The sequence below is a fragment of the Molothrus aeneus genome, chromosome 1 (assembly GCF_037042795.1).
Source record: "Molothrus aeneus isolate 106 chromosome 1, BPBGC_Maene_1.0, whole genome shotgun sequence".
Taxonomy (NCBI): Eukaryota; Metazoa; Chordata; class Aves; order Passeriformes; family Icteridae; genus Molothrus; species Molothrus aeneus.
The window spans coordinates 23790621-23817643 of NC_089646.1; the positions used below are offsets into that span (position 1 = coordinate 23790621).

Here is a 27023-nt window from a genome sequence, read left to right on the forward strand (position 1 = left end):
AACTTTTAAGTCATGGGTTTGGCTGGGCTCTTCAGGATTGACTTGACTTCCCCTTATGCTGAAATGATGATATCCAAGTGCCTGTATAGAATCTTCTTGTCCCTATCTTCTTCTCTCTCTCCTTCCCATTTCTCTCTTTTTGTTTTTGACTTTCCCACCTTCCTTCCCCTCCTTTCTTTCTGTCTCTAGTTTAATACCCTGTAAAGCTAATTCAAACAAATAAGTGCACTTTGGATAGTGTTTGATACTGGTTAGTCTTACCATGTCATGTAATTGGCTCTGAAGTATTTTGCCTGTCTAGCTTAATTCCTTCCCTCTGAAAACAAACAAAAAACCTCAAGGAAACAAAATATGCTGTTACTTTTTTTGACAAGATCTTTAATCTCAAGTTTGGTGTATTCATGTTTCTAAACAAATGCATCTATCATGTCAGTTATCATGTAATGAAAGAGAGATTTCTCTTAGAAACATTTTTGCTGTCAAAATAGGGCAACATAGAGGAGACTGTTTTCCTCTGAATACTTTGTTGCCATATATTTAAAAGAATAGTGTTTTAATAATAAGCTTTCTTTTAAATTCAAACCACTCAGAGATTTTCAGGGGGAAGAAAGGACAGAAATCCAACTGATCAAACAGCTGTCAAGACATTCTTCCATTGCAGGACCAGATCATCTGTGTCTAGTTTTTTCTACTGAAATACTTGTCCAGACTATTTTCAATAATATCTGAAAGGGAAATTCCCATATACCCTGTATAGCCTCTTCCTTTATTAATAAAATAGTTTCAGGATTATTCTTTGTCCTGAACAAAGTATGAGTGAGCTCTGTCTGAGAGAGAGAAAGGTGGTATGTATGCAGGGACAACAGAAAGAGGAGATGGCATTTAGACTTGTAGCTATCGCATAAGGCAATAACTGAGGTAAATAACGGGATTTTTTTGGTCAAATTGGGTACATTTGTCAAGTTCTTCTCACCACTGTTCACCAGGAGTAATAGTGTCTGATTTTGTATGTAGCCAGCACCTGCTTTCAGGTGGCCGAGCTCCCTGAAAATGGTTGAAACTGGTTTTCATTAGTCTTAGGGGTGTAGTCAGGGAGGGTGGAACCTGATCCCCTGCACTAACTTAGTGGGGTTCCAGAATAACTCGGTTTTTTTCATATTTGCAAACTGTTGGAGTCAGGGAACAGCCTGGAGAGGAGACATCCAGTGACTTCTGTGGGCTTTGTGTGTGAGGGGGTTTATGGGAACAATGCAGGCATTTTGGCAGTGACTTCTTGAATGCATGTGCCATGCTTCAGATTTAGCTTGGTATTACCTTTCTGGGAACCTGAGGGAACAATACCTGGTATTCCTCCCTTCACATGGAGTTCTTTTACCATCGCTGTCTCTCTGACCCCAGTCCTTCAAAGAGGTGATCTTTCCTCTCTGTCATTGCCTACCATTTACTCTCCCTTAAAAAAAATATTTTTAGTATACCTCAAAAGGCTAAAGCACGTTTGGATGCACGGGGCTTGTGTGATTTGTCTCGGTTTTTCCATTTCAGATCTGGATTGTAATTTCTATAATACTTGCTGGCAAGAAGCAGCAAGGGAGCTGTATTGTGTCAGGTGTTGTTAGGATTCAGAGATTGTTATGATTCTAAGAATCAGCCTGTTGTTCCCCTTTCATTCCTAAGGTGATTCTTTTTGCTGGTAATATTGTCCACTTTGAGCTGGCTCTAAAGTATTCAAGAGAACACTTAAATTCTTGCCAGCTTCTGTCACCTATATAGGGGAGAGTTTGCATTATGTTGTACTTCCATATTGAAAAAGTCAATAGTCATTCCTCAATGCATGCAGTGCTGGGAGGAATAGTGTTTATAATATTTTAAGAAGTAGTAAGTGCTGCATTTACATCTGACTAAAGATATGGCAAAGGAGAATGAATTTTTAACAAATTGCTCTGTCATTATCTATTTGCAAACTACCAAATGCACTACTATTCAGGACATAGCAGAAGAAATAAAGTAGCTATTTCATCAATCTTGTGCCTTTAAAACATTTATCACAATGCAACACACAATTGGAGAATAAACTTTCTCATATCCTGACAAAGTAGTTGTATATGGTACTTAGTGATATTTCAATAATTTGTCCAGATCTTTGCTTTCGACTCCGAAGAGAAATGGAGCAGAGCTGTCCAGCGGTATTTCTCTGTTAAAGAACATTTGTCACTAGCATGGGTGATCAGAATCTTTGCAAGAAGGAGAGCTATCATAATCCACTATTCCCACTTCAAGGAAGTGAATGGAATTGTGTGCTAATTAGTTTCCTTCAATTTCTTTCCCTTGTTGCAGAACTTTCCTTTTTGTTCGAGATGGAAACCCAAACAAAAGGAACGTGCACAATGAGACATCTATGCACTTACTGTGTATGGGACCTCAGATCATGATCTCAGAGGGAGCTCTTCATCCTCGCCTGACACGACCCTCAGAAGACGACTGCAGAAGAGCTGACTGTCTGCAGATGATCCTGAAGTGGAAGGGAGCAAAGCTGGATGAAGGACAATATGAACGAGCAGCCATTGATGCTGTTGATAACAAAAAAAATACACCTTTGCACTATGCTGCTGCCTCAGGGATGAAAACCTGTGTTGAGGTAAAAGTTCATTTATAAGTTTATATATGTTATGAGTAATTGACCTGCACAATGTTTCACAAAGCTTTTTTTCTTGGGGGAGGGAATCTGTTATGTTATACTGAATTAACTTTTAATTCTATTTTTCGTTAATTGGAAAAAATTGCAAACATAAACAGCCCAAAACATACACTGTAGAGAAAAATTAAAGAAATTGATTACCTATATGAAGAAGACTCGTGTAGGCATATAAAAATTGGAATTTATTACAAGACTGTAACAGTGGAGAAAAAGCTTTAAAGGTAGGCAAAGAATCCTATATGTGTAAAGAGAAGTGAAATAACTTGTGAGAAAATTAGAGCTCTTTTTATTTCGTTTTGCAGATGAGACTGGAAATACTGTCCATGTTTCAAGAACAGATTTGATGTCTTTAATTTACAGTGTCCAGCTTTTTTAATGTTTGTGAATTAGGGGATAGTAATGAGTAATTGGGAATTACTTTTAAAGACCTTGCCTCAGATTTATTTTTAAACTATATCAAGTAATGAGAAACAGTATTTAATTGTGCTGGTAATTTAATATAAAGAACATGAGCAGACATCTAAAATTTTCAAAAACAGCTAACATCTTCATCAGTCTGTCTATTTTAACATCAAGATTTGTATTTTCAATGGCAACAATTACTTCACAGTTCAGCATTTGCGTGTGAAATTTACTTTTTTTTTTCCTTCTGTTCATAATTTCATGTTTATTCAAACTGTGCTCCATAACTCATTATCATCAGCAAAGTTTAGCACCTCTTTTTTTACTTTCCCTTCTAGATAACAACTTCATATCTTAAACAGTCAGGTCCCCGAACCTCTGGGACTTCACTGGTGACCTCTCTCTGAAGTAAAAACCTGATGATCTTTCCTAACATTCTCCAGAGCTGGTTTTAGTATTGGTGTTACCTTTACTACCTTCTAATGTTGTACCATCACAGATTTAATCAATAAGCTGCATATAATAATAAATAGTTCAGAAGTTTCATATTTAAGTTTCATTAGGGCCATTAGAAGTACCATCTGATGCTGGGTATTTGTATTAGTATTTGGTTTATTGATTTTTCTAGAACCTCTTGTGCTGAGACTTCAATCTGAAAGCCTTTCTTTTGTGTCCTTCATAAAGTGTGTGTGGTACATCCACAGAGAATCCAACAGTTCATACCAATTTTCTGCTATATGTAATATGAGATTTCTTTTACACTTTGTCCAGCAACCAACTTTACAAAAACATTGAAAGATTTACTGTGTGATGTTTTAAAATTATTTATTCTGGGTTTTTATGCCCATGTATACAGCTCACAAAACTGTCAGTCTTGTTTATTATGATTTTGCATTTACCTTTCCCAGACTTTGTTCTTTACATATTCTTCACAAGGAGACAACTTCAGCTTCTTATTTTCCATATGACTCTGTCCTATTTTTCTCTCTTCACAGATTCTTCTGATGTTTCTGGAATTTTTTCCACACTTACTTAGTGCCACTTTTTGAAAGTAGGCAGTGGATTTCTTGACTTACTTAGTACTGATTTTTGAAAGTGGGCAGTGGATTTCTTGTTTTTTTACGGCTTCTGCAAGTTTAATGAATCCTTGAGAATTGTTAGTGAGTGGTTCTTTGATAGCAACATTTTGAATTAGGTCTTACAGACTACTCTGGACAAAGTCAGGACTTGCTTCTCCTCTCATGTGTTTGCTGACTTTTGTCTATTACCTAGTCACCTATGTAGTCTGAAATTTTAATTTCAGAGTCATTTATTAGGTTATATATTTTCTAAATATACTTGGGAGATGCAGTGACAGAAGTTCCCTTTATTTTTGTGTTTTCTTCCTTACAGCACTTTTATTCTTAGTAGCCATGTTACCTTTAGCAATAGATTGCTATGGTTTTAGTCAGGTCATTCACCAAAGATTTTTTTTTTTTTTGTTAATTACAGAATTGTATTCCACTGGTATTTCTTGACAGAGTTAGTTTGTTTATTTATCAATTTATTTGGGGTTTATTTAAAAGAAGGTATATAGCATCACCTTCTCTATGATTCTCGCTTTATGTTTGCTGATTGTATTCCACCAAGTTTCCAGATATTGTCTGGAAATATTAAAGTTTGTAATTTCAGTTCCCCAGCCTCAGCTGTGCACCCCTTGAACTGAATATTCTTCTTTACCTTCTGGTTTTTCATTAGTCTTTTCTACAGAAGTTCAGACAGTGTGTTTTTATTTCCAATATCCAACCCTTCTTTCATTCTGTTGGTATACATATCATTCTTAGGTTTTTGAGCTTCTAATGAATGAAAACTCAGCTTCCTGATGCCATTTTTTATGCTATTATTTAAGCTTCTGCCTCTCTGGTTCTCTGCTCAGTACTGAGAGGAGTTAATAGGATGCTGCTGTTGGACGCTGATACTTAACCTCCAGTAACACAGACTGAACCTTGCCCCTGGACCTTCTCTTTTCCCTGTACCTTTTCATGTGTTATTACAGCTCCTCAAGCTCCACACCGGCAGTTTGCCTTCAACATGTGCTTAGAAATTATTTACATACTTACTGATTTTCACCAGGGAGGCAATTCATCCTGCAGTCTGTGCTAGCTGAAGTCTACAGTAGACCCAGCTAACTATATACATGGTAACTGAATGACATAGAGGTGTTGTCTGGCTCTTTCAAACAAAATAAGTCATAATTATAAGACTGATTTAGAGCCTCTTGTGATGTGATTTATTTGTAAACAAATATCAGGCTGTCTCCAAGGTCTGTGTTACTACTGCTTTTATGTTGATTGTCAAATTTTTATTCTTTCAGAGTTGATAAAGAAGCTAATTGCAAAGGACTGTATAAGTTCTTCTTGTTCTCTTGTTTTAGTGCCACTTATTTGATCCAACTCCCTGATAAATTCTGCCTATAGGCATTTCACTCATAGGTCTTCTATCTATCCTTCCTCAAGATGAGACATTTGCTTTTAAACATATTTTTATTTACATTATTATATAATAGAGGACAAATGTGCATGTCATATGGGAAAAATGGGAGATAGCAATTAGCATTGAAGGACCTCTGAAAAATGTTGATGAAAAACACACACATAAAATGATTTGACGTAAGAAAGTTTGTTTCTGGTAGAGAAATGGTAAACGGAAGAGAACTTTTGTAACAAGTTTCCAACGCATTTCAATATCTAGTATTTGCAAACTTAGGCTTCAGATTTACAAGGGATTTGAGGAAGGAGTCTTCTGCCTGTTTCTGCCTTCATATCCCTACATGGGGCTATACAGTGGTGTTAGAGATAGACACAGCAGTTAAAAAGTTTCAATTTCAAGAGAGTGAAGCAAAGGGTTCATGCAGTAAAATGCAGGCAGACTGTAATGTCAGAAAGAATCGCAGCTCCTGCAGAGTGAATTGTGGTTCTGGAGATGGGCTGCAGCTTTTAACTGCAGACTAAAGTCAATTTGCTTTTAACTCATCATAAAAGTTCATGGTTTGTGCTTCTTTACAAATTATGGTTGTATTTCTCAGTGTCTGTAATGTGATTCATTTGATAAATCCAGGCACTAGTCTGCTAGTTCCCCATTTAATTATATAAACTGGGTTATGTTATCTTAGCAATACCTATTGTAATTGAGTAAACCATTTCTGACTTAATTTGCTTTCAGTTTGTCTTTGAAGAAGAATTTACAGTCTGATCCACATGGATTGCTGTTGGCCAGAGTTATGTAGTCCTAACTAGTCATGGTTTCTGCATTAGAAACACAGAGTACACCCCCAAGTTCAAACTTCTTTATTTGCCCTACCATGGGATAGAAGACCTTGGATCTGAGATATCCTAAATTCTCCAGTCTGTTCTCTGTAGTCCTTCTAACTCCTTCAACAGGAACAGGTTTATGTACAGGAGCACTACATGCCTTCAGCAAGCCTGAAACCAAGAGATCGGTGAAGGAATTTAACAATTATCTCTTTGTTCCTAGAAGTATTTGAGGATTAAAATTCTTAACAAAAAAAAAAAAAAAAAAAAAAAAAAAAAAAAAAAAGACAAAAAAACTGGTCCTAATCCTCAAGTTGTCCTCCCTCTCTCCAGAAACTGAAGGTCTCTTAGAACCCCAGAAGTGCCTTTTTCCCATTTTTTGTGGTGGTTACTCTCACTTCAGAGCAGCATTCCTTTTTATTATTTCCTTCACTTTCCACCTCTTTTTAGAAAAAACCCAGTTCTGTATCTTTGCCTATCCCCACCACACCCAAATAAGAAAAGGAAACCCCAAATACAGATCCTCTTGGGTGAAGTACCTACAAGTTGATAGTCAAATGTGCTCCATTCACATGTGTTAGATTTTTCCTCCAAGCAGAACAGCTATGTGGACCCCATTGCTAAAGATAGTTTGGGTAAAATTATGTGCTTACCTCAAACTACTGAATAGCCAATAATAACTTTCATGCTGAACAGATTTGGTTTTATGCAGATACATTCCACACTATCACAGTATATTTGGTATATTAAACGGTATTTTTACGATTGTTTAAATGACTAATATGATTGTTTAGATTATTAATCTCAATTAATCAAGCAACACAAGACTTTTTAACAGTGCTTTGGATAATGATGCCATATTCTAGAGAAATATGGCATCATTATTAAAAACAAGTTGCTTTGCAAATTCCTCATCTTGCAGATTTGATTTTGAGCTGCATAAGTCTATGGAATGTTCTTTCAAATGTATTTATCATTCTTTTTCCTCAGAAAGTGTCTTAGTTGCCTCAGTTAAATTTCTCTTGGAGGTTAAAATGAACAGACAGAGTGTGATACTCAGGTTAACAAAGTTTTGGCAATGTTAAGAAGTTTAGATAGAACAAAGGTTAACTGTTGGCTGTGTATCTTGGTAATTATCCCAGTATCATCTGTATTTCTGCCTGATACTCTGCTATGAAGATCAAATACAGAATGACACTAATATCTTCTCAACTAAATCTTGTTGTTGCACTGGTTTGTGGTATTTTTGGATTTGTATTTTTTTCATTTTAGAGAATGTGGGAAAGGTTTCCCAATCTACAAGAATGAATCCAGGTTTGCAAAACACATTCTGTATTCTGCAGTGAGATATGAAGGAAATTTTCTCTTCTACTGAAGAAGAAATTAAGGAGTGTCTAATCATGATTTAAAAGGCGTATCTGAAAACCAGATAATTTTAGAGAAGTTTAGGGATTTTTAGAAGTACTAAAAAATTAGAACCTGAGTTTTGAAATACCCTGGATAGTGTAGTTACAGACATCATGCTCTGAAGGGAAGATAATGTTTATAGACTTTATTTAGAAACAAGGTGAATCATTTTAGTAATGATATAAAGGTGTCATAATAAATCAGCAGAATGGTCCACCTGGGCCTTTAAAATCTCTGGCATATGCTGTCCTTGCATATGCTGTCCTTGCTTCTGTCAGGTCAGTTTATAGCAGGAAACCAAGTTAGCAAGTTAAGGAGAGCAGCACAAAGGTTTAGTAGTTAGAGACTGCATTTTGGGAGGGTTACTGCAAGACACAAGTCTGTTGAAATGGCACAATACTGCACTGTATTAGAATTGCTAGAATTAGCATTATTTCATTTCACTTTTTTCATGTCCTCAAAAACAAAGTAGAGCTGCCAGTAGTATTTTGTGCTCCCTGTGAATCAGTATCCTCTGATCTGTCCTACCCAAGGAATCTCTTATTTTCTGTCAGCACAAGTGTACAAATGGTGGAGTTGTACCTGTGTAGAAAGAATATTTGAAGGTGGTTTTAGCTCCATCTTGATACATGCTTGAGGGCCTCAGACCCCTCATTCTCTGTGGGGCACTGACCATATCAGTAAAGAGAATTTTAGTCTTTAAAACCTAACTTATATATTGTAAAAAATTACCTTGTAATGTATTCCTTAAATTTTGTGGTTCTGTGGAATTACTGTGGATATAGGTATAATTATGTGTGAAAGCAAGCAGTAATTTATTTAATAACAATAGATAATCCTTGTTTCTAAATACCATTATTATTATTATTATTGTAATAATTGTTCTGTTCTTGATTTGTTGGGGTTTTTTTTTTTTTTGTTCTTAACTCACATGCCTTTTCTTTAGGGTGATATTAGAGTTGCTAATAAATAACTGCTTACTTTGCCATTTTACTTTTCAGCTTCTAGTAAAACATGGTGGAGATTTGTTTGCAGAAAATGAAAATAAAGATACCCCATGTGACTGTGCAGAGAAACAGCACCACAAAGAGCTGGCTCTTAACCTGGAATCTCGAATGGTATTTTCACGTGATCCTGAAGCTGAAAGCATTGAAGCTGAGTATGCTGCTTTAGACAAAAAAGAGGTCAGAGGATACTTTAAATCTGAAGTATTTTGCACATTTATACTTGTAGCAGTTACACTGTGACATAAGTCTGCAAGTATTTCAGTAGGTACTGTACTTTGTACTTTGTATTTGTAAACAGTTTTAGCACAGCTCTGTATAATTTTCAGGTTAAGCTCTGAGAACATAACAAGTGCATTGTCAAAAGTAAACAGAAATTTTATTCATATCTTATTATGTGGACTGTCTTGTGGGCTGTGGGGCTGGAAGAGATACAGTGAGGCCAGTAAGCTTGGAAACAGTTTCTCTAAACCAAACTTTTTTTTTTTAATTTCTTAAGATGCCTTTTTGTCTCAAAAATTAGGACAAAAGAAATTCTGAAAAGGAGAAGATCTGTGGAATAGAGTAGGGAAACTTTTCCTGGATCTTCCTGGACTGAGACTGGGTTAAATGTTACAAAAAATACTCAAAACTGACTAATGCAGGACTTCAACATAGTGCATTTACTTTCTTGTTTTATAACATGATGCCTGAAGCTACTGCATACCAGAGTTTGTATGAAAAACAGGTAATAACAAGTGGGGTTACTTCCAAGTAAACTTTTGAAAGAGGGAGACAATTCACTGACAAAAAATTGGCTTGAATTTTGTTATGCCTTAAAGGCAACTGTGATTCCATAAAGATAATTTAAAAGACCATACATGATCAGATTTTAGTTTTCTAAAATTCCAAATAAGAATACATATATAAATTATATCATTCAGTAAATATTACAAATTAATTCTGTTTAAATTAAAGGACAATAGATTTCTCTGTGATTACTCCCTTCAGAAATAGCATGGCCTGGCCTTTTACTAGCTGGGCCCACTTATGACCTAATAATGTTTAAAAGAAAATACATGAATAGGCTTAGATCACATTAACTGTTCCCCTGAAAAATGCCACTCATTGTCACTTTTATTTGAAAGTAAGCAAGTCTTTGTAGTGTTCATTTAATTTTTTGACCATTTTTACTTGGATAAATTCAAATATAAACAGCCTTAATTAGATAGTTTATTCTTAGATGAGACATTTAGAGATGAGATTTAATGTACTTAGTATGTTGAAATAGCAAATGTAATTAACTCATTTTAATTTCTCTAAATATTTCCATGTAGAGGCATCTAGATTGTACGAAGATAGTTTGAACTTACATTCTCTCTTGGCAGAAACACTTCAAAAGTCTGCAACAGTTTCTTGACACAATTACAGTTTACCACTCCTTTGGTTATGCAAGTAGAACTATTTGGAAGGTTATGTTTTCAGCTGGATCATAGCAATGTTTTGGTTTAAAAGAAGAAAAAAAATTAAAGAGTGGTAATATGTAACTGTATTATTTAAGTTGAATAATTGTTATCATATTTATACCAGGGGTTTGCTGGCATAAACACCAGCACAGGTAAGAAGACAAGGAACTTACAGATGTGGGTGGGACAAATTAAGAGTCACTTGAATAGGCTTTTCTGCAAGAGAAGATGTTGTCTCATGCCTGTTTAAGGTAGATGCTGAGCAAAACCAGCTGGAAGACTTCAAAGGCCTGTACAATTGTCCATTTCACATACCAGGGCAGCTTTCCCATGTGCTCTAAATGTTCACAAGCCAAAAAATGTCAGCCTGGAATTTGGTACACCGATTGATAACCTTGGGGATTTACATAGAGCAGTTCTGTCTTCACATTCTCCCTGCTGATTTTTGCCCCTTTCTTTATGACTTTCCAGTGGGATAATTTCTCTAACTTTTTTTTTTATCTCTAAGAGAGCAAGTGCTGGCACAAGGTAGATGCCAAGAGCATTCTAGTTTTCTTTCAATCCTAGCCCTCAGAATGGCTCAAACCATTTGAAAGAACAGCCTTAGGAAGAGTAGCACTGAGCTGCAATCCAAATGACTGCGTTTCCTCATCCTCCAGGTTGGCATACAAATGTCAGGGATGGGCAGTGCCAGCTGCACTTACCACTGCCTATGGTGATGCCCCTGTAAAAAGCCCCAGAGCACAGATGCTTCACCAAAATTGCCTCTCAAGAATGATCCTCTACTTTTTTTCTCTCAGTTTTATTTTTATATATTATTAAACACTGAGGGATGGAGTGTACAAAATGCTTGTTTAGCATAGTATTCAGCTTGTAATTGTTGCCATTCAGCATCCTTCCAAAACAGAAAATATTCATTCATGAATAATTAAAAAACTTTGAACAGTAAGAAATACATTTTTCAAAGGAACTGAATTTTTGAATGAAGGTGACAGGAAAAGATAAAACATTTGAAAACCATGAGTAGGATTTCTTCCCAGGCAGAACAGCTAAATGGGCTTAACTGCAGTGTTTAAGATCTGCACAGTAGTATCTGGAATTATAGTACCCAATAGCTTCCCTTCAGAGCCTGCCATGTTTACAGGAGAACACAATAATCCTTCTTTACTTGATTCTTTGCTCTTACTCTGTTGAATAATCTCAGAAAAAATCTTTGATATGTAAAATCTAAATCTATCTTTTAAATCTAATTGAAGATACACTAAATAATATGACATGAAGTGATTGTTCTTAAGCTGGTTTTATAGATTTTGGTTGTTCTTTTGCACAGTCTTTTACATTGTGATGTGTTGTAGCATGAGAGTGTATTTGTCTTGGTGCTGTATCCCTGGGAATGCTCAGCTTGAAAGGGTCCTTCCTTTCAATCAAATCATGTAATGTTTTAAATTTATGTAAGAAACACCATGAATGAGCAGTACCTCAGAGCAGATCATCCAGAACTGTTTTGGCTCTCAGTCAGACACAGTGAATTACTTATGCAATAGCAAAATATATAATTTCTTCATTGCTTCATTCATATGTCCCACTGACTACTGAAGAAATACACTGCTAGTGAGTGTATCACAGATTTATTGAGTGTATAAAATTGGAATGATTTTTTCAATTCCTAAATTGATGTCATATAAATATATAAGTAATATAAATACCATTAGTACAAAGAGTTATTTTAAATTATTTGAATTTATTTTGTCTCTACAGATAGAGAATGGTTTATGAAGTGAAAGAAGAGGACTACATTTACTTAAGATATATGTAGTCTCAGTATACATATAATGCATATAATTTTCCTTGAATGAGTTAAATGGAGTATAAGTAATTTTTTAATATATTACTCCATTAACTGCAGAACTCCATCCACCCATAAGAAAGGATGTTTACATGAAGTGGTTTGTCACCATTTAATTATATATTCATTCCTGTAGCAAAGAGTTACTTTGCCCCTGTCTATTTTAATGGTGGTTTAAAAGTGAAGAAAGTAATAATAGTTTGAAATGAAGTGTTAAAAATAATCAGCTTACATACTAAAAGTACTTTCAGGAGAAAAAAAAGTATAATTTGTGATATCTAAGAATTGGAGAAGAAAAGAATTTCAAAGAAGGGCTTTTGAAAATACAGAAGTGTTGGAATCTGTAGTGAGAAGCTCAGCAATGCATTAAAGTAGTAACTCTTCTAGTATATTTCAAAATCATTATATAGTTAAATAATGCTAATATTGAACAACGTATTTTTCACAGCCAATGTCAATAAAGAGTTCCTCCATAAATTACCATTAAGGGAGGTCACCAAACATCATAAACTGTAATCAAAATCCTTTACATGGATACAATCCTTTATGGCCTTGCAGAGATAAGTAATTTAGTGTTCAAAGTAGTTAAAAACAAATCTCTGTGATATTACATCCTGGATGTACATCCTCATAGCTAAAGACTGTATCTTCACAAATCTCTACAAGACTGTCTTGTACACATTAAATTTTTAAGGTTCCCATTGTATAAAGTCTTCACTCTGGAGTTTCCAGATTAACCTCCTTAATAGTGCCAGTCTAAAATTTCTTTTCTTTCAGCTTCTTCTGTGGGCTTATATGTTATTTTATGATACAAATGTCTGATGTTTCAAACACATTCTTAGAGAATATTTCCCTCATTACTTAAAAAGATAAAATTAGGATTCTTAGAAATTGAAGATCCAAAACTCCCTCCTAGGTTGTATGGAATGCTCCAGCTGAGGTAATATAGTAGTCTGTTACTCAAGGGGGGATACTTGGCAGTGTTTGACCTAGAACCAATCAGTTAAATATAATTCTGAACATATCTGCATTTCAGGATAAAATACCAGGTCCTAAAATATGCTTATATGTTGCAAATTTAACAGAAAAAATATTTTTTCTTATGATGTGTATGGTCTTCAAGAATTGAGTATGGTTGTGCTGATGCAGCTGATTGCTTTACAATTGCAATTCAAAATGGAGTTCAGATTCAGTCATGACCATTCTGCTTCTATTTTTTTGCTGTAATGCAGCACAATTATAATCATTCTGGCACACAGTTGTTTCTATCCCTGTCTCTCTGAAATGTTTTTTAAAAATTATCTCTTTTGTAATAAGTTAAGAAGGTCACTCAAATTCCAGCATGCTGTTAATCCAAGTGGCCCAGATTTATTTCAGTGCAAGCCATTAACGTTCAGATTGTCCTTTACTGAGTCATGCATGATCAGCACTGGAAGGACACAGAGAAACTGCCTGAACTTGAGCAATCAAGAAAAGGTCAGGACACTCACAGGTCATTTCTCTTCTGCTTTGCTTGCTTTCTCGACAAGAGCGGAGACCCACTGCAGGTCTGTGGAGCATTACTCTTGCTGATGACAAAGTTTCTAGTATGGAGAAGCACCTGTTTATTTCACTGATTAGCTAACAGGAAATATCTTTGTATGAGTCAGTCATAAGTTTTAGATGCATTGTGGAGTTAATTATGATGTCTGGAATACAGGAAGCAAGTTACATTTTTAGAGTAGGTGTCTCAAAAGAACAAAATCATTTCGAAACCCAGGGTATCCATTCTCCCCATCACTTCTGCCTTCTGCATGTTATCCTTAAAGGGGACAGCAGACTTTTACTTAGATTGTAACCTTTCGGGACAGAACCAGTCTTTTGCTTTCTGCTTATTGTATGCATGCATACATTTGTGTCCTTACAATCTAGCACTGGTGAGTCCTAGACTATGGTCTACATAAAACCAAAATATAGACAGTAAATAATAATGCACAGTCTTAACTGTCATTATTTGTCACTACTGCTGCTGTGTCCTTCTGGCTCCAATTGCTGGAGACAACTGCCATTTGGTGCCCAGGCTCCTGATTAGTTCTGAGCATGTAACACTTTATGTCAAATGCTTTAACTATTTTGTTAGCTACCCTTTAAATAAATAAAACCAGTTCATGTAAGAGTAGTGTTTTTTACATATCCTTTCTCTATCCATTCTCTTTACAGACACTCCCACTTTTTTTTTCCTCTTCCTACCTTTGGGGCATTTTCTCTGTGCAACACTAACATACATTATTTGTTTCATAGTCTTCTTTCTTAGTTTTAAAAATGAGTCTGTAAACATATGTGAGTATCTCTGCTCTCTTGGTTGGAGCTAATTCAGAATCCTAAAATTACTTCTTTTTGACTTTCTGATTTGACCTTTTTTAATGCTGTAATAAGGGGATGGATCTCCAGACCAGGAAGGCAGCTGGATGATCTGCTCTCTGTAGGGCTATGTGAGTTGGCCATTGTTTCTCAAAAAGAGTTTTGATATCTCCATGTACAATATATCCCCAGCCTTGGAGATATCCAAAAGCCATCTGGGCATCATCCTAGCTAAGTGACTCTGATTGAGGAGGAAGGCTGAAGCAAATGACATTTGAAGGTTCCTTCCAACCTCAACCCTCATAGTGTTTCTATGAACAACTAATTGCATGTCTCATCTGTCCCATTCAGGACTGACTTTTCTTCTGAAAGGCTGGATATTGCCTCAGAAGATCCAGATACTGTATTCTGCTCACAAACTTCTCACTGTCTAATGTCTCAATGTATCCTCCTTCAGACCAATTCAGAATTAACAGGTCTCCATTAATCTATAGTCAGAGAATCTATTTCCACCTGTCCTTTGTCTAGTTCTTCTCTAAATCCTTAGTTCAAATCTAGTAATGCATTCTCATACCTATTCCACTATACCTGAAGCCTAATGACTGAATCAAAGTTCATCTAGATTATATGAAAATATCACTTTTTCTTGTGGGGGAGAGACAGAGTGTCAGTGTTAGGGTAGCTTATCATTTGAAGATGGCTTCCTGCTATAATGGAGAACTTTAGAGAGTTCTCCATTATACCTGGAAGAAATGCTTTTAGATTTTGAAGTTTACAAAAATCATACTATAAATATTACAAAATGACAGTGTTTCCATGTAGCTTTGCATGGTCAGTGTGCACGGTGAACAAATTTTGTCCCATACTGCCTCACTGAGATGGTGATCAGTAACAGTGCTTTGAATGCTTTCTTTTTAATATTGTATTAGAGACTAACTTGAAAACATTACACATAAATTATCTTTTTTCTTCTTCTTCAAGCCATATGAGGGGCTAAGACTTCAAGACCTGCGAAGGCTTAAGGACATGCTGATCGTGGAATCTGCTGACATGCTTCAAGCCCCACTCTTCACTGCAGAAGCTCTACTTCGGGCACATGGTAATCCCAAACCTTAAAGGCTAAAAAACTGCTTTCAGCAAATTCAAACCCACAGTTTTATGTTTGCACTTTATTTCCAGGGAAAAGAGAAGTAATGGTTAGTAGCCTGAAACAGACCACAGAGTATTTCAGAAAGAAATACAGCTGCAGTAGACAAAAAATACTGAGGCAGACAGGGAAGCTGATAGAAAAGTGATTCAAACTAGGAATTATAATTGAGGACAGACTAACTTAAACAGTGTGGAAAACAGAACCACCCTATTTTGGTGAGAGACATAGGAGTAAAACTTACATGGTTTTCTATGTCAAAAAAATCAAATTCATCAAACTTGTTTTTGGCTGACCATTGGTTTTCTGCCACTATGTATTTGTGTATAAAACCAGATCAACATTTTTAAATTTATTTTTTCTTGCAATAAAAGCAGTCTGACCATTGTAATATGTGGTTGGAAATTGCCTTGGAGTTTAAATTATATGAGTGTATGTCTTTGGAGGATTTTTTATAGTTACAATTTTCATACAGGGTATGCTTTTCCATGTGCATATCTGTAACTCATTTATTTTCACTGAAATAACCCTGTATTCTTGTTCAAGTTAAACTGGGGTTGTCAGAAAGGGGATATACTGGATTCAGAGTGTTTTCTCCAAACAAAAGTATCTCTAAAACTTGCTGTAAGCTTTAGGCTTTGATTCAATGATTCAAAACTTATGCTTATTGAAGCATCTTCATTGTTACTTTATGCCAAAGGAACTACTCAGGCAGTTAATGGTTTGCGTGCTCATCGCTGTGTTGCTGGATTAAGCTTTCATACCCTATTATTTCTGTGGGCTCCTTGTTAAAGTCACTGGGAGAGGGAAAAATGAAATATAAAGACATTATTTTAAACCCACAGTTTTTGGTACACTTCTCTGAGGAGTTGTGGTACCTGAAACTCATCTCTTTTACGTTATTTTCTGTAGCTGGTATTTGTGTTCCTTTTAACATTGAATTAAGTAAGCATGAACTTGTGCCAGTATGATAATATTTAAGGCATAGTCCTTAAATATTTATGTTGATTCTTTGTTTAATTCTTATATTGTATTTAAAATATGTGCAATATTTGAATGCTATGTTGTATTGCCAGAATAGTCTCAGTAAGGCTAAAAATTATAAATACTTGACTGAGTAGGCTCCATAACCTGTGCAGATATTTTGAAGAGGAAAATTGTGGCAGTACTGTTCAAACTCTCAGCTCAGTCTGCAATTAGTTGAAAATCAGTGAGGTTGATGTAAATGGTGGAGAAATGTCTGCCAGCATCGAGCAAGCAGGAATTGAAAATTGAGAAGAAATCAGTCTGTGTTGGAAAGGTCATTCTACTGATGTTGCCTTAGTGATGTTCTGGTAACTTAATGCAATTGGCCAGTGTACAATTAGCAAGTCATGAGAAAGTCAACTATTTTGTCTGTAGCTGTATTGATTCAGCTTAGTAAAGGAAATAACTCAGGTATTTGCAGAGGATTAGAGAATTAACATCAAATGACAAATTGTAATTTTTTTTCATTAAATCTTGAAATTCACAAAAGAATAACGTGAAATCTTGGTTTAATTCACACAAGGTGTGAAAAGCATGTTTTAAAATCTTGGTAAGGTCATACATATATACTAAGTTTAATAGTTTACAGGCATATAATATTTAATCCACTAGACTTTGCTTTCTTTCATTGTATCAATTTATTGATACAGACATTAAGAATGTATTTTCCTTTTTTTTTTTACTTGAGAGACAGAAGTATGTAGAATTAAAGCCAAGATTAAAAAAATGTTATTGTGGCAGTCACAAAGGCAGATAACTTTACAGTTTTTCTACAAGTGTTTTTCAACATTGGTTCTCTTTTAATTCGGTATACAGCAATGGATTTCGGGGAAAAAAATAGGCAATTCAACAAATATAGCTTGTGTTTTACTGAAATTCATAAGTTAGTGAAGAGAACAAGGTAGATCCATTTAGTGACCTGCCTTAGCCCTTGCCTATTTTAAAGATACAGTGCAACAAAGAAGGTCAAGAAAATGTCTAGCAAACTTTATCTGTATCTTAACATCAGTCAACCCCTCTCTGAAAGGTTATAAACTCAGGGTAGTATGAAAAAATGCTGATAAAATTTGGAAATTTTGACATGCAAGTGTGTGGGTCCATATCTTTAAACAAATTAAATTAAACTAACCTGTGATATATTTTAGCTTACATGAGTAAGGATCTGATCAATAAACCATCTGCAGTTCAAAGAGTTTTTTTTACAGAGGCAATACTTTTACTAAGTTCAATGCTTAGAACACATATATTTTTTCCCAGCACTAATATAGGATAAGAGATCTTTTCCTTATAAAAATAAAACTAAATAAAAATGAAATAACACCTTTTGGTTAATAACATTGATGTTTCTTTGGGAGGACCCAGCACTTTAAAAAATCCTCAAACTTTAAAATAGTTATTTAAAGCAGTAGGAAAAACTGGGAAATTTCTAATAGTTTATGAAAATCAAGTTTGTCTGATCTGCATGAAGTGTTCATGAGTTTAGATTCAAATCTGTATAGAAATTTGATAGATTTATACTTAAATGAGAACTTTTAAGTATTTTTGGTAGAAAAAACTGCTATTCTGAAGATATCTTTAGTATTAATCTTAGGAATCAGAAACAGAATGTATTTCAAACAATTGTGAAGAAAGATTTGATTTAGCTTTAAGATATTATATTTTGTATCACTAGTTGTTTTTTGTATATAAATGAGCATTGTTAATTATGAATAAAAGTAAAACGTTCACTAACAATTATAGAATAAAATGTAGTGAGAATATATGAAATTTTCTTTGCACTCAGGTGGATTTTTTCCCCCCTTAGAAACACATAATTTAGATGCATATATATAAAGACTGGAAACTCATTAAGTCACAAATCTTCTTGTAATTAGTCTTCTTCCTGTATTTCCTGGCTTCATTAAAAAATACACAAACAAAAACAAAAACACAACAGATAAAATGGAATCCGTATTAAATAATTACGTTTTAATAGAATGAAAAAATAATGAAAATTCTTTGGTGTGGGGGCTGCTATATTTTCATCTGTCTGTGATAGTCAATACAGTTCTGGTTTTCAACCGAGTCTTCTAGCTACTACAACTGCTGTAAATAAATAACACAACTAATGTTAAGACATATTACAGGGAAAGGAGATGCTTGTCATGCAGTTATTTACAAAAATGCATTGCATTACATATTATCTTGGAGTGTGTTCTCTGAAATGTAATGGCTAAAGTTCCATTCAATCACACTTCATTATAGTTATTTATTTTAATTGGTTTTGTTTAGTGTTCTTTTGAGGGTATAGTTACAAACTATATTTTAAGCATTGTCAGGTGCATAACTTCCTGTATCTCTGTATTTCTTGAAGACTGGGACAGGGAGAAGTTGCTTGAAGCCTGGATGTGTAACCCAGAGAGCTGCTGCCAGCGTTCAGGGGTTCAGATGCCAACGCCCCCTCCGAGCGGATACAACGCGTGGGACACGCTCCCCTCCCCGCGAACCCCGCGCACCACTCGCTCCTCTGTCACCTCCCCCGATGAGATCAGCCCCTCACCAGGAGACATGGACACAGCTGTGGTAAATTCATAAATAGAGCTTCAACCAGCAGGGCTAAACAGCTGATTTCCAAACACAGTGCACCTGTGTAGACAGGGGAGCTGCCAAAAATACCTTTGTGGAAGTCTGAAGTGTTTCTCTTTCCAGAAGTGGTGAACGGGGAAGTTGACACCTTAAACATTCTATATGATAAAACACTTGAGCATTTGGCAAATACAGACCATTCTGTTTTTACCTTGGCTGTCATTCACAAACTCTCATTTTAGACAGCTGCAGTCACATCAGTGCATTTGGCTCTTTTGAACTTCTCATCTCATCCCTATCAAGATGTTCACTTTCATTGTATCCATTTCCCCGAATGTACGCGGTTCTGTGAACCCTGCCTTTTGAAAATTTTTTCTTTAGAAAACAAAATTGTCTTTGTCTGCATTTTGAAATGTCAGCCCACTAGTGTACTGTAAGCTTATAATTACTTTTACTATGTGTGGGCTGCTTCAAGCAGTTTACAAAGCTATTGCAAATTTGAAATATGAAAGCGCCTTTCATTAAAATCAGTGTGGCTCTTTTGGAAGACAGAGTTCTCTTTTTAATAATCCACAGCTGCAGCATTATAAAACTATTGCTCCATGATCTAAGCATTTTTTTTAGAATATTACATGCAGTCTTTCAGATGGATCATCCCTAAATCTCATATAAAAATTAAGATCTCACATCCCTGCATAGAAATATTTTATTTGTTTAATTGTAAAATGCTGTAAAAGAAGCTCTATAGAAGGTATATTGTTATTGTACGTTAATTTCCATTAGCAATTAAATACTGTCCGTGAATAATTCCTAATTAAAATGTTGAACAGGAGATTATATATCCTCAGTTTTACATTGTGTGTTTTGTTTTCCATTGATGGTCCATAAGCCAGGAATGCAGGTGTGGATAATGACTGCCATTATAGATCTAGTGGGTCTCACTCCAAGTCCAGAGTTACACGTTTAATGTTCCTGTTTGTTTAAGAATCTTATCTGAGCTATCAAATCTCATTTTGCCAGGAAAATGAAAACTAAAATGAATAGAGAAAATAAAGCCACAAGGTATAAAGCTCCTTTACATGTTTTGAATTTGCATCCTACTTTATAAACAGTTCTAGTAAATGTTTTTATTTGATGTTTTGAACTCAGGGCTCCATCAAATTCCTTACTTTAAAGATACATTTTAAACAAAATTTACAGCTCATATAAATTTAATAGAGATTATTTTTTAATGCATTGTCAACTTGTAAAATATTTAATTTTTGCAAGAAATAAGGTTAAATGAATGAAGAAACAATACATATCTTCACTGAGTTTTACACTTTAAAGGCCTTTTTTTTTGTTTGATTTTGTTTTGGCTGTAATGTAAGTGCCTTTAAAGTGGCATACCACAGGCTAACTTTCTGAAAATGTCCTATGATACCTAATGCATTGAAAGTTGAAATACATTTTCATGGTGTCAACATTGGTTTCAATGAAAAGAAATTCCTTCTACATTTCTTGAAGAACATTAGTATTTATTTCCACACATAACCATAAGCAGTGAGTATTTTCATCCTTACTCTAACTCTTTCAGAGTAAGGGTCTCAGTATTCAGTGTTATTTTTTCTTTAGTACCTACTTCTGTAAAATTCAGCAATTATATCTTATGTTGGAGTATTTGTAGTGTAACTTATTCTTCATTATGGTCAAAAACCTCAAAGTCTTAAAAAACTTATATATATGTAGATTTCTTAAAGTATTTGCTGTATTTAAATCACTTAAAGTATTTGCTGCTGCTGCTGCACACTCAAACTGCTCCACCTTGATTTAGACCTGCCTGTGTGAGATGCTAAACATTTCCTGTAGCCTCTATCATCTCCAAACTCATTCTACCTGTGTGTGAACCTGATGAAAAACACAGCTCCATTTGCACCTAGAACTCTGAGATTCCAACACTCTGCAGGGTGAAGCACTTCCTGAGCTCAAGGACACTGCAAAAAGCAGCCCAAATTATGCTCTCTGCATAGGGAGTTACAGAAACAGAGATACCAAATCTTTCCCATTCCTATAGCTTAAATAACTTTTTTTTTTTGGATACAGCTTGATTTTTTCCCCCTGCTGAGCACTGCATTAAATTTTTGCTGAGATTTTCCAACATAACTCATTCTGCTAACAATACAAAAAGCTTTAGAGTATTTCTTAATCAGAAGCATTTTTGTCATTTACAGTGTGACATTTGCATGTGTAATATTTCTGTGTTTGAAGACCCAGTGGATATGCCTTGTGGACATGACTTCTGCAGAGCTTGCTGGGAGGCGTGAGTATCTGTACTTCTCTATCATCTGAGAAACTTTCATACTTGCTGTGTTGAAGAGGAAGGGACAGAGACCATAAACAGCAAATGCTAAACTACTGTTTGGGTTTCAAAGAGTTGCTGGTTTGAACCTGTGGAACATTTTAGTTGTCACTAAAACAACTGTTACCAACTGGTTTAGGCTTATGTAATGTTTGTTTAGGCTCTGACTAAGCAAAATTCTTAATGAAATGTTTTAAGCTTGTGTGTAAATAGATAAGCCTACTCTTGATTCGTTCAGTGTGTGTGTGTGTGGTGTTGGCAGCATTGGGGTTTACAGTTTCTAAATTAAGCACATGCTTAATTCCATCTCTGAGTTTAGCACACTAAACTTAGGCATTGTGAATCCATTTCCAATCAGGAAAGCAATTAAAATTATTTCTTTATGTTGAAGGGTAATAACTGAGGGGTAGATTTCACTTAGAAGTTCTATTAATCTAATGCTCTTGTTTCACTGCATAGGTCAGAGTAGTCATGCTAGTGAAAAACTCAGACATGGATAATTATGGTAGTATAAATATTAATCATATTTCCCAGCAATAATTATATCTGTATGCAGTGCTTTGTATTCATCTGTGTCCCCATTCAGGAGATTGTACTACTTGATCTCTACCCCTGCAGTGTCTTGTTACAGCACCATTTCTGCACAGCTAATCCTACTGCAGATCAGCCCCATTCCTATGAACCTTAGCCTGGTGCTAAGGAAAAGAACTTTCTTTTCCATGTGAGCTTTCCAAAGGCAGTTCTTTTCAGTGGCAAGAAAATTGTTAGTCGTGCTTCTCTTGCCTTGCAAATCCCTAGGCAGGATGTAGGAGTTACCAGAGATCACTGGTTTGACGTGGTGCTTCTAATTTGGCTGCTGGACTGTGTGTCCTTTGTGCAGGACACAGGGGCCAGCTCAGAGCCACAGTTCAATGGCAAGTGTTTGTGGTGGCACACTGAGGGTGGAATTCAGCTTTCTGAGCCAGTCATTCCTAAGTCACTTGGAGCATAGCCAGGACTGAACTACCCAACTCTAAGATACAAATCTAAGAGGGGATGAATTGACAGGTATCTCTATCTTAACTATTAAAGGATCTCAGGTGACTTCCTTGGAATAACTGCCTGTGCTTTAAATGATTAAAGTTAGAATGGTATCATCCTTGTAGTCAGATTAATAAACCTGTTACAGCTTTGAAACAAAACAACTGTTAAAATCTAGCTTTTAGCAGATTTTTGAGCTTGTTCTGTATTCAGACGTTCATGTCCAAAACCAGGCCTAGTTTTATTAGTACAGTTGTAGAAAATAATTCCATATTAAACCAATTCTTTCCTAGATTAATTACACTTACATATTCTGATTTAAGGTAGAAATGATGCTCAATTTAATTAAACAATACAGAGCTGTGTGATAAATGGCCAGGATGGAAACCACAAACGTAGGGCTAAATATTGCTGATGATGCTCACATTTGAACCATGACAGTGTTATTTTTTTTAATTAGGCTGTTCATCAAATTTGTAGCTCCTTTAAGCAGAAAAGGACACTTCTATTTCTCTATTTGAAAAGTAATCATTGTGAATACCTGTGAACATAGTGTAAAGTACTCAACAGCTTTTTAACTTTTACTTTTTATTCACAAATACTGACTGGCAAATTCTGGCAGATTTTTGAATCTGAAAATTCAGGAGGGTGAAGCTCACAACATTTTTTGCCCAGCATATGATTGTTTCCAGCTTGTGCCTGTAGACATCATAGAAAGTGTGGTTTCCAAGGAGATGGACAAGCGATACCTTCAATTTGACATTAAGGTAAATTATCAATCTGTTCTTGTACTCTTGAACTCTATTCCATCTTATAAAAAGTAACTTAAAGCTTCTGTATGAAATGCTACTATATATATGTAACTTTCCAAGTAGAAATTCATAAACAAATATGTGCAAATATGTATTGGCTCTTATATAGCATAATATCCATGTTTGCTGTGCCACGGAGAAAAAAAGAAAGAACATTTCATGTATTCCTTAAAAAGAAATGCCATATTTCCATTGTCTGTTACCTAATGCAGTATTAATAAAATAATTTGATCAAACTCATTTTTGTAACAAGTGATATGACGGTTTTAATCAGTCAGAGTTGTTTGTGTTTGCAATCTGAAATTTTAAAAGTTTTCAGATTGTTTTTACTGCATTCAGAGATAGCACCTGTTTCCTTTTAAAAATCTTCCTAGTGCAATGCTTGATATGATTGCTGTATATGGGTAGAGGAGTGGGAAAAGCTTGATTTGGTTTTCCTGGGTTTTTTAATGTATTTGTTTTCATCATTGCAATTTGTTTTTAAAAGCAATTTTTAAATTCAGCTTTTTTCTTTTATACTAGTGTAGTGATGAACTGGGCTTGAGAAATGTGCTACTTTATCAGTGGTGGCAGGGCAGAGGTTGAGAAATATTTTTTCATTTACAGTACAGTACTTTCTCTGCAACAAGTCTCTTTATTGCACAGTGAGATGCAAATTAAATTACCAGTTCTGACTCATCTTTTGCATATTTTATTTTAAGTGACTGTTGATCAGAATAGGTTTGAAGCAAAGTAGTGGAAGTTCCTTTTTTCTCCTCATTCGATACAGTTTTTACAAAAGGCCTGTTACATTAACCAAAAAAGATGGGAAATAAATTACTGAGATAGTCTAGTTCTGATTTCTGGTTTACCATGGGATTTTTGTTTAATCAGTAAGGTTTTCATTCTTTCCAACTGAAAGAATCAGTTCTGCTAATGAGTGTATTACCAGTGTATATATAGTAGTTTACTGTAAGCCACATAACAAAGGAATTAACTTGCAGAGATTGAACATTTGTGTAAGTCTGAAGAGATTGAACATCTTAGTGTAAGTCTGAAGTACTGTTGTTACTAAAAAGAAATGGAAATTCAATTATTCCCTTTCTATAACTGAATTTAAAAATCTATCCTTGTAGCTACAAGACTGTCCTTATAGTTTTTTTGCTTTGTTCCTCCAAAGGAGAACTGTGAATACAGATTGTTTTACATCAAGGATGAAATCTGATCTTATGTAGTAAAATATTTTCTTTTTTTCTTTTTTGTCCCCACAGGCCTTTGTTGAAAATAATCCTGCTATTAAATGGTGTCCTATACCTGGCTGTGAAAGAGCAGTAAGGCTGACAAGACAAGGGTCAAATTCAACAGGATCAGATACTCTTAGCTTCCCTATGCTGAAAGCCCCTGCAGTAGATTGTGGGAAAGGACATCTTTTCTGCTGGTCAGTACTGGAAACTTACCTGCCTCTCCATAAACTCACAGTCACTGCTATTCCAGGGACTAATTAAAAAGTCCCACATGGTACCAAGAGTGCAACAGAAGTTGGTATGGGATGGTAAATGACTGTTCTATCCTCTATCCATGCACTACACAAATATTGTAGTATTTTGGGGCACTGCAAAGATTTATAACCCAGTAGTCATTATTGTCTCTGTTAGGTGCAAAACAACAGCATGGAGTGTTGTGATGTTCTGTTCTGAGGGAACAGAGGAAAAGTGGGATACTGGAACAGGGATTTTTGTGTCTGGATAGTTGTAAAATCAAAACATGGCACATTCTCTATTGTAGTGTAGAAAACCAGCAATGTTTAGCTCTTCCTGAATTTTGCTAGAATCAAATCAAAGAAGCTGGAGTTGAAATGGGGCCATGAAGGACCATTTCCTTCACACATAGCTGTTCTGTTTACAAGATCACTCCAACCTTTATTTCACTTGAGGTTCAGCACTTTTTCTTTCTGTTATGTTTTCCTGGGTTTTAAGATGAATACAAGCTCAAAAAGGAACAAAAAGCCAGATATTTTTTAAAACATCCCTCAGATTGCTGATCTTCAGCACTTCCTAGAAAAGGATATAAGAGCATCAACAAAAGTAAAAAAAAAATTGACATATTTTTCTTTGACATTATCAGACTGACAATTTATGACTATTGTAGTGGGACATCTTTATGTTCTTGGAAAATGGAAAAGGGTCAACCAAAGTACAAACATTCAGACAATGTTCAGCAATTCTTTGCATTTTTCAATTGAAACCATTATATAATGGTTGATTCCAAGTATCATCATTCTTAATGAAAGATGCTTCTGATTTTAGTTCTTTTCCCATATGAATGAAAGGAAGAAGGGGAAAAAAAGAAAACAGACCTAATGAAACAACAGCAAAAGCCAGAAAACATGACTTCCTGGGAAGAGCTTATTTACAATGGACAGAGAACTCAGAAAGAAGCAAATCCCATGGAAACAAACCAGAATATGTTTTCAACCAATGACCATACAGTAAAAATTAATGCTATTCCACAAGCATGTACCATCCTCTCAGCCTACTTCTGATGGTAAAGAAACAATTTTTCCATTAACCTGGAGGAACCTGACCCCACTTCAGTGTCATATTGACATGAACCTTCAGACAACGGCAGCTTCTGCTGCCTTTATGTGGACTGAATGTACTAGCTCCCTAGAATGTTCTCTGAGAGTGAAAATGTCCTCTGAATGACTATTTTTTAGGAGAAATGGGGTTTTTATGTTTCCTGATAATATTTCTGTAAATTCTTTTTACATTAATACTTTGAAATACTGCACAAGCAAATATAGTTAAGGTCTTGAAAAATACTTCAAGTTAGCAACAAAATGTCCAAGAAGGCCTTTCCAAGGCCTTTTTTTCATCCCCACAAAAGTGAATAAAGAGTTTCAGCAATGGTAAGAAAGTTCTGCTAGCAATGAAAGCATCCTGCAGTACCTCAAATCAGAACCATTTCCTAAGGACACCCCACTAGTCTTACAGTACAAAAACTCTATGCATGAATGTGTTCCTCTGGAGAAAAAATGTATTCTCAATTCAAGAGTTTTCATCATTATTGTGTGTTCAAAGGGAGCTTGCTTTGTCTTTTTAAATTTCAATCAGCACATCTCACAGTCCCATATTTCTGTCAGTTCTGCAAGTTTTACCCCAGTAATCTACAACTTGGACATTGTAGTAGCAATTGATGCTGCATTTAGTATGAGATTCTTCTGAATATATGTATTAGAAAACTAGCCCCTAGATAATCACTTACTTTTTTTCATATCTATAGCTTTCCTGCTCATAGAAGCAAGAAAATTCTCTGAGTCTATTGAGCAATTTTTTTTTTCTCTTTTTGATGTAGGAGTAGGAATGTTCCTCTTCAATGCAGAGTATCCTGGAATTTACTCGGTTTTCATTATGCACCACTAACAATATCTTCAACAAAATGTAATCAATTGTGGCAAATACAAAATTCTATTCCCTTTCAGAAAAAGTATGCTGAATTATTTAAATGTAGCATACATTAAAACTGTGCACAAATCCTACATCATTTTATTATCAGTTCCATTCAACATGTTAGAACCCCCTTCATGCAGTTTCAGAAGCACAAGGAATTGTAGCAAGCAGACACTTGTGGAAAATAGTCTTAGCAGGCAGTGCACACTTAGTTTTGTACCATCAGTCCTCACTCCTTTCACCCTAGATAAGGGGAGG

General features: G+C 35.3%; 1 protein-coding gene across 4 annotated transcripts in view; it reads left to right on the forward strand.

Annotated features, from left to right (window-relative positions):
* Window positions 1-27023, forward strand: part of ANKIB1 (ankyrin repeat and IBR domain containing 1) — an 88752-nt gene that overhangs the window by 43046 nt on the left and 18683 nt on the right. For all 4 annotated transcript variants that reach the window (XM_066553307.1, XM_066553333.1, XM_066553324.1 and 1 more), the window contains exons 3-9: window positions 2335-2635; window positions 8796-8978; window positions 15411-15528; window positions 18956-19164; window positions 21378-21466; window positions 23148-23292; window positions 24588-24754. In XM_066553307.1, coding sequence (XP_066409404.1) covers window positions 2335-2635; window positions 8796-8978; window positions 15411-15528; window positions 18956-19164; window positions 21378-21466; window positions 23148-23292; window positions 24588-24754 — 1212 coding nt within the window. The remainder of the gene's footprint in view (window positions 1-2334; window positions 2636-8795; window positions 8979-15410; window positions 15529-18955; window positions 19165-21377; window positions 21467-23147; window positions 23293-24587; window positions 24755-27023) is intronic.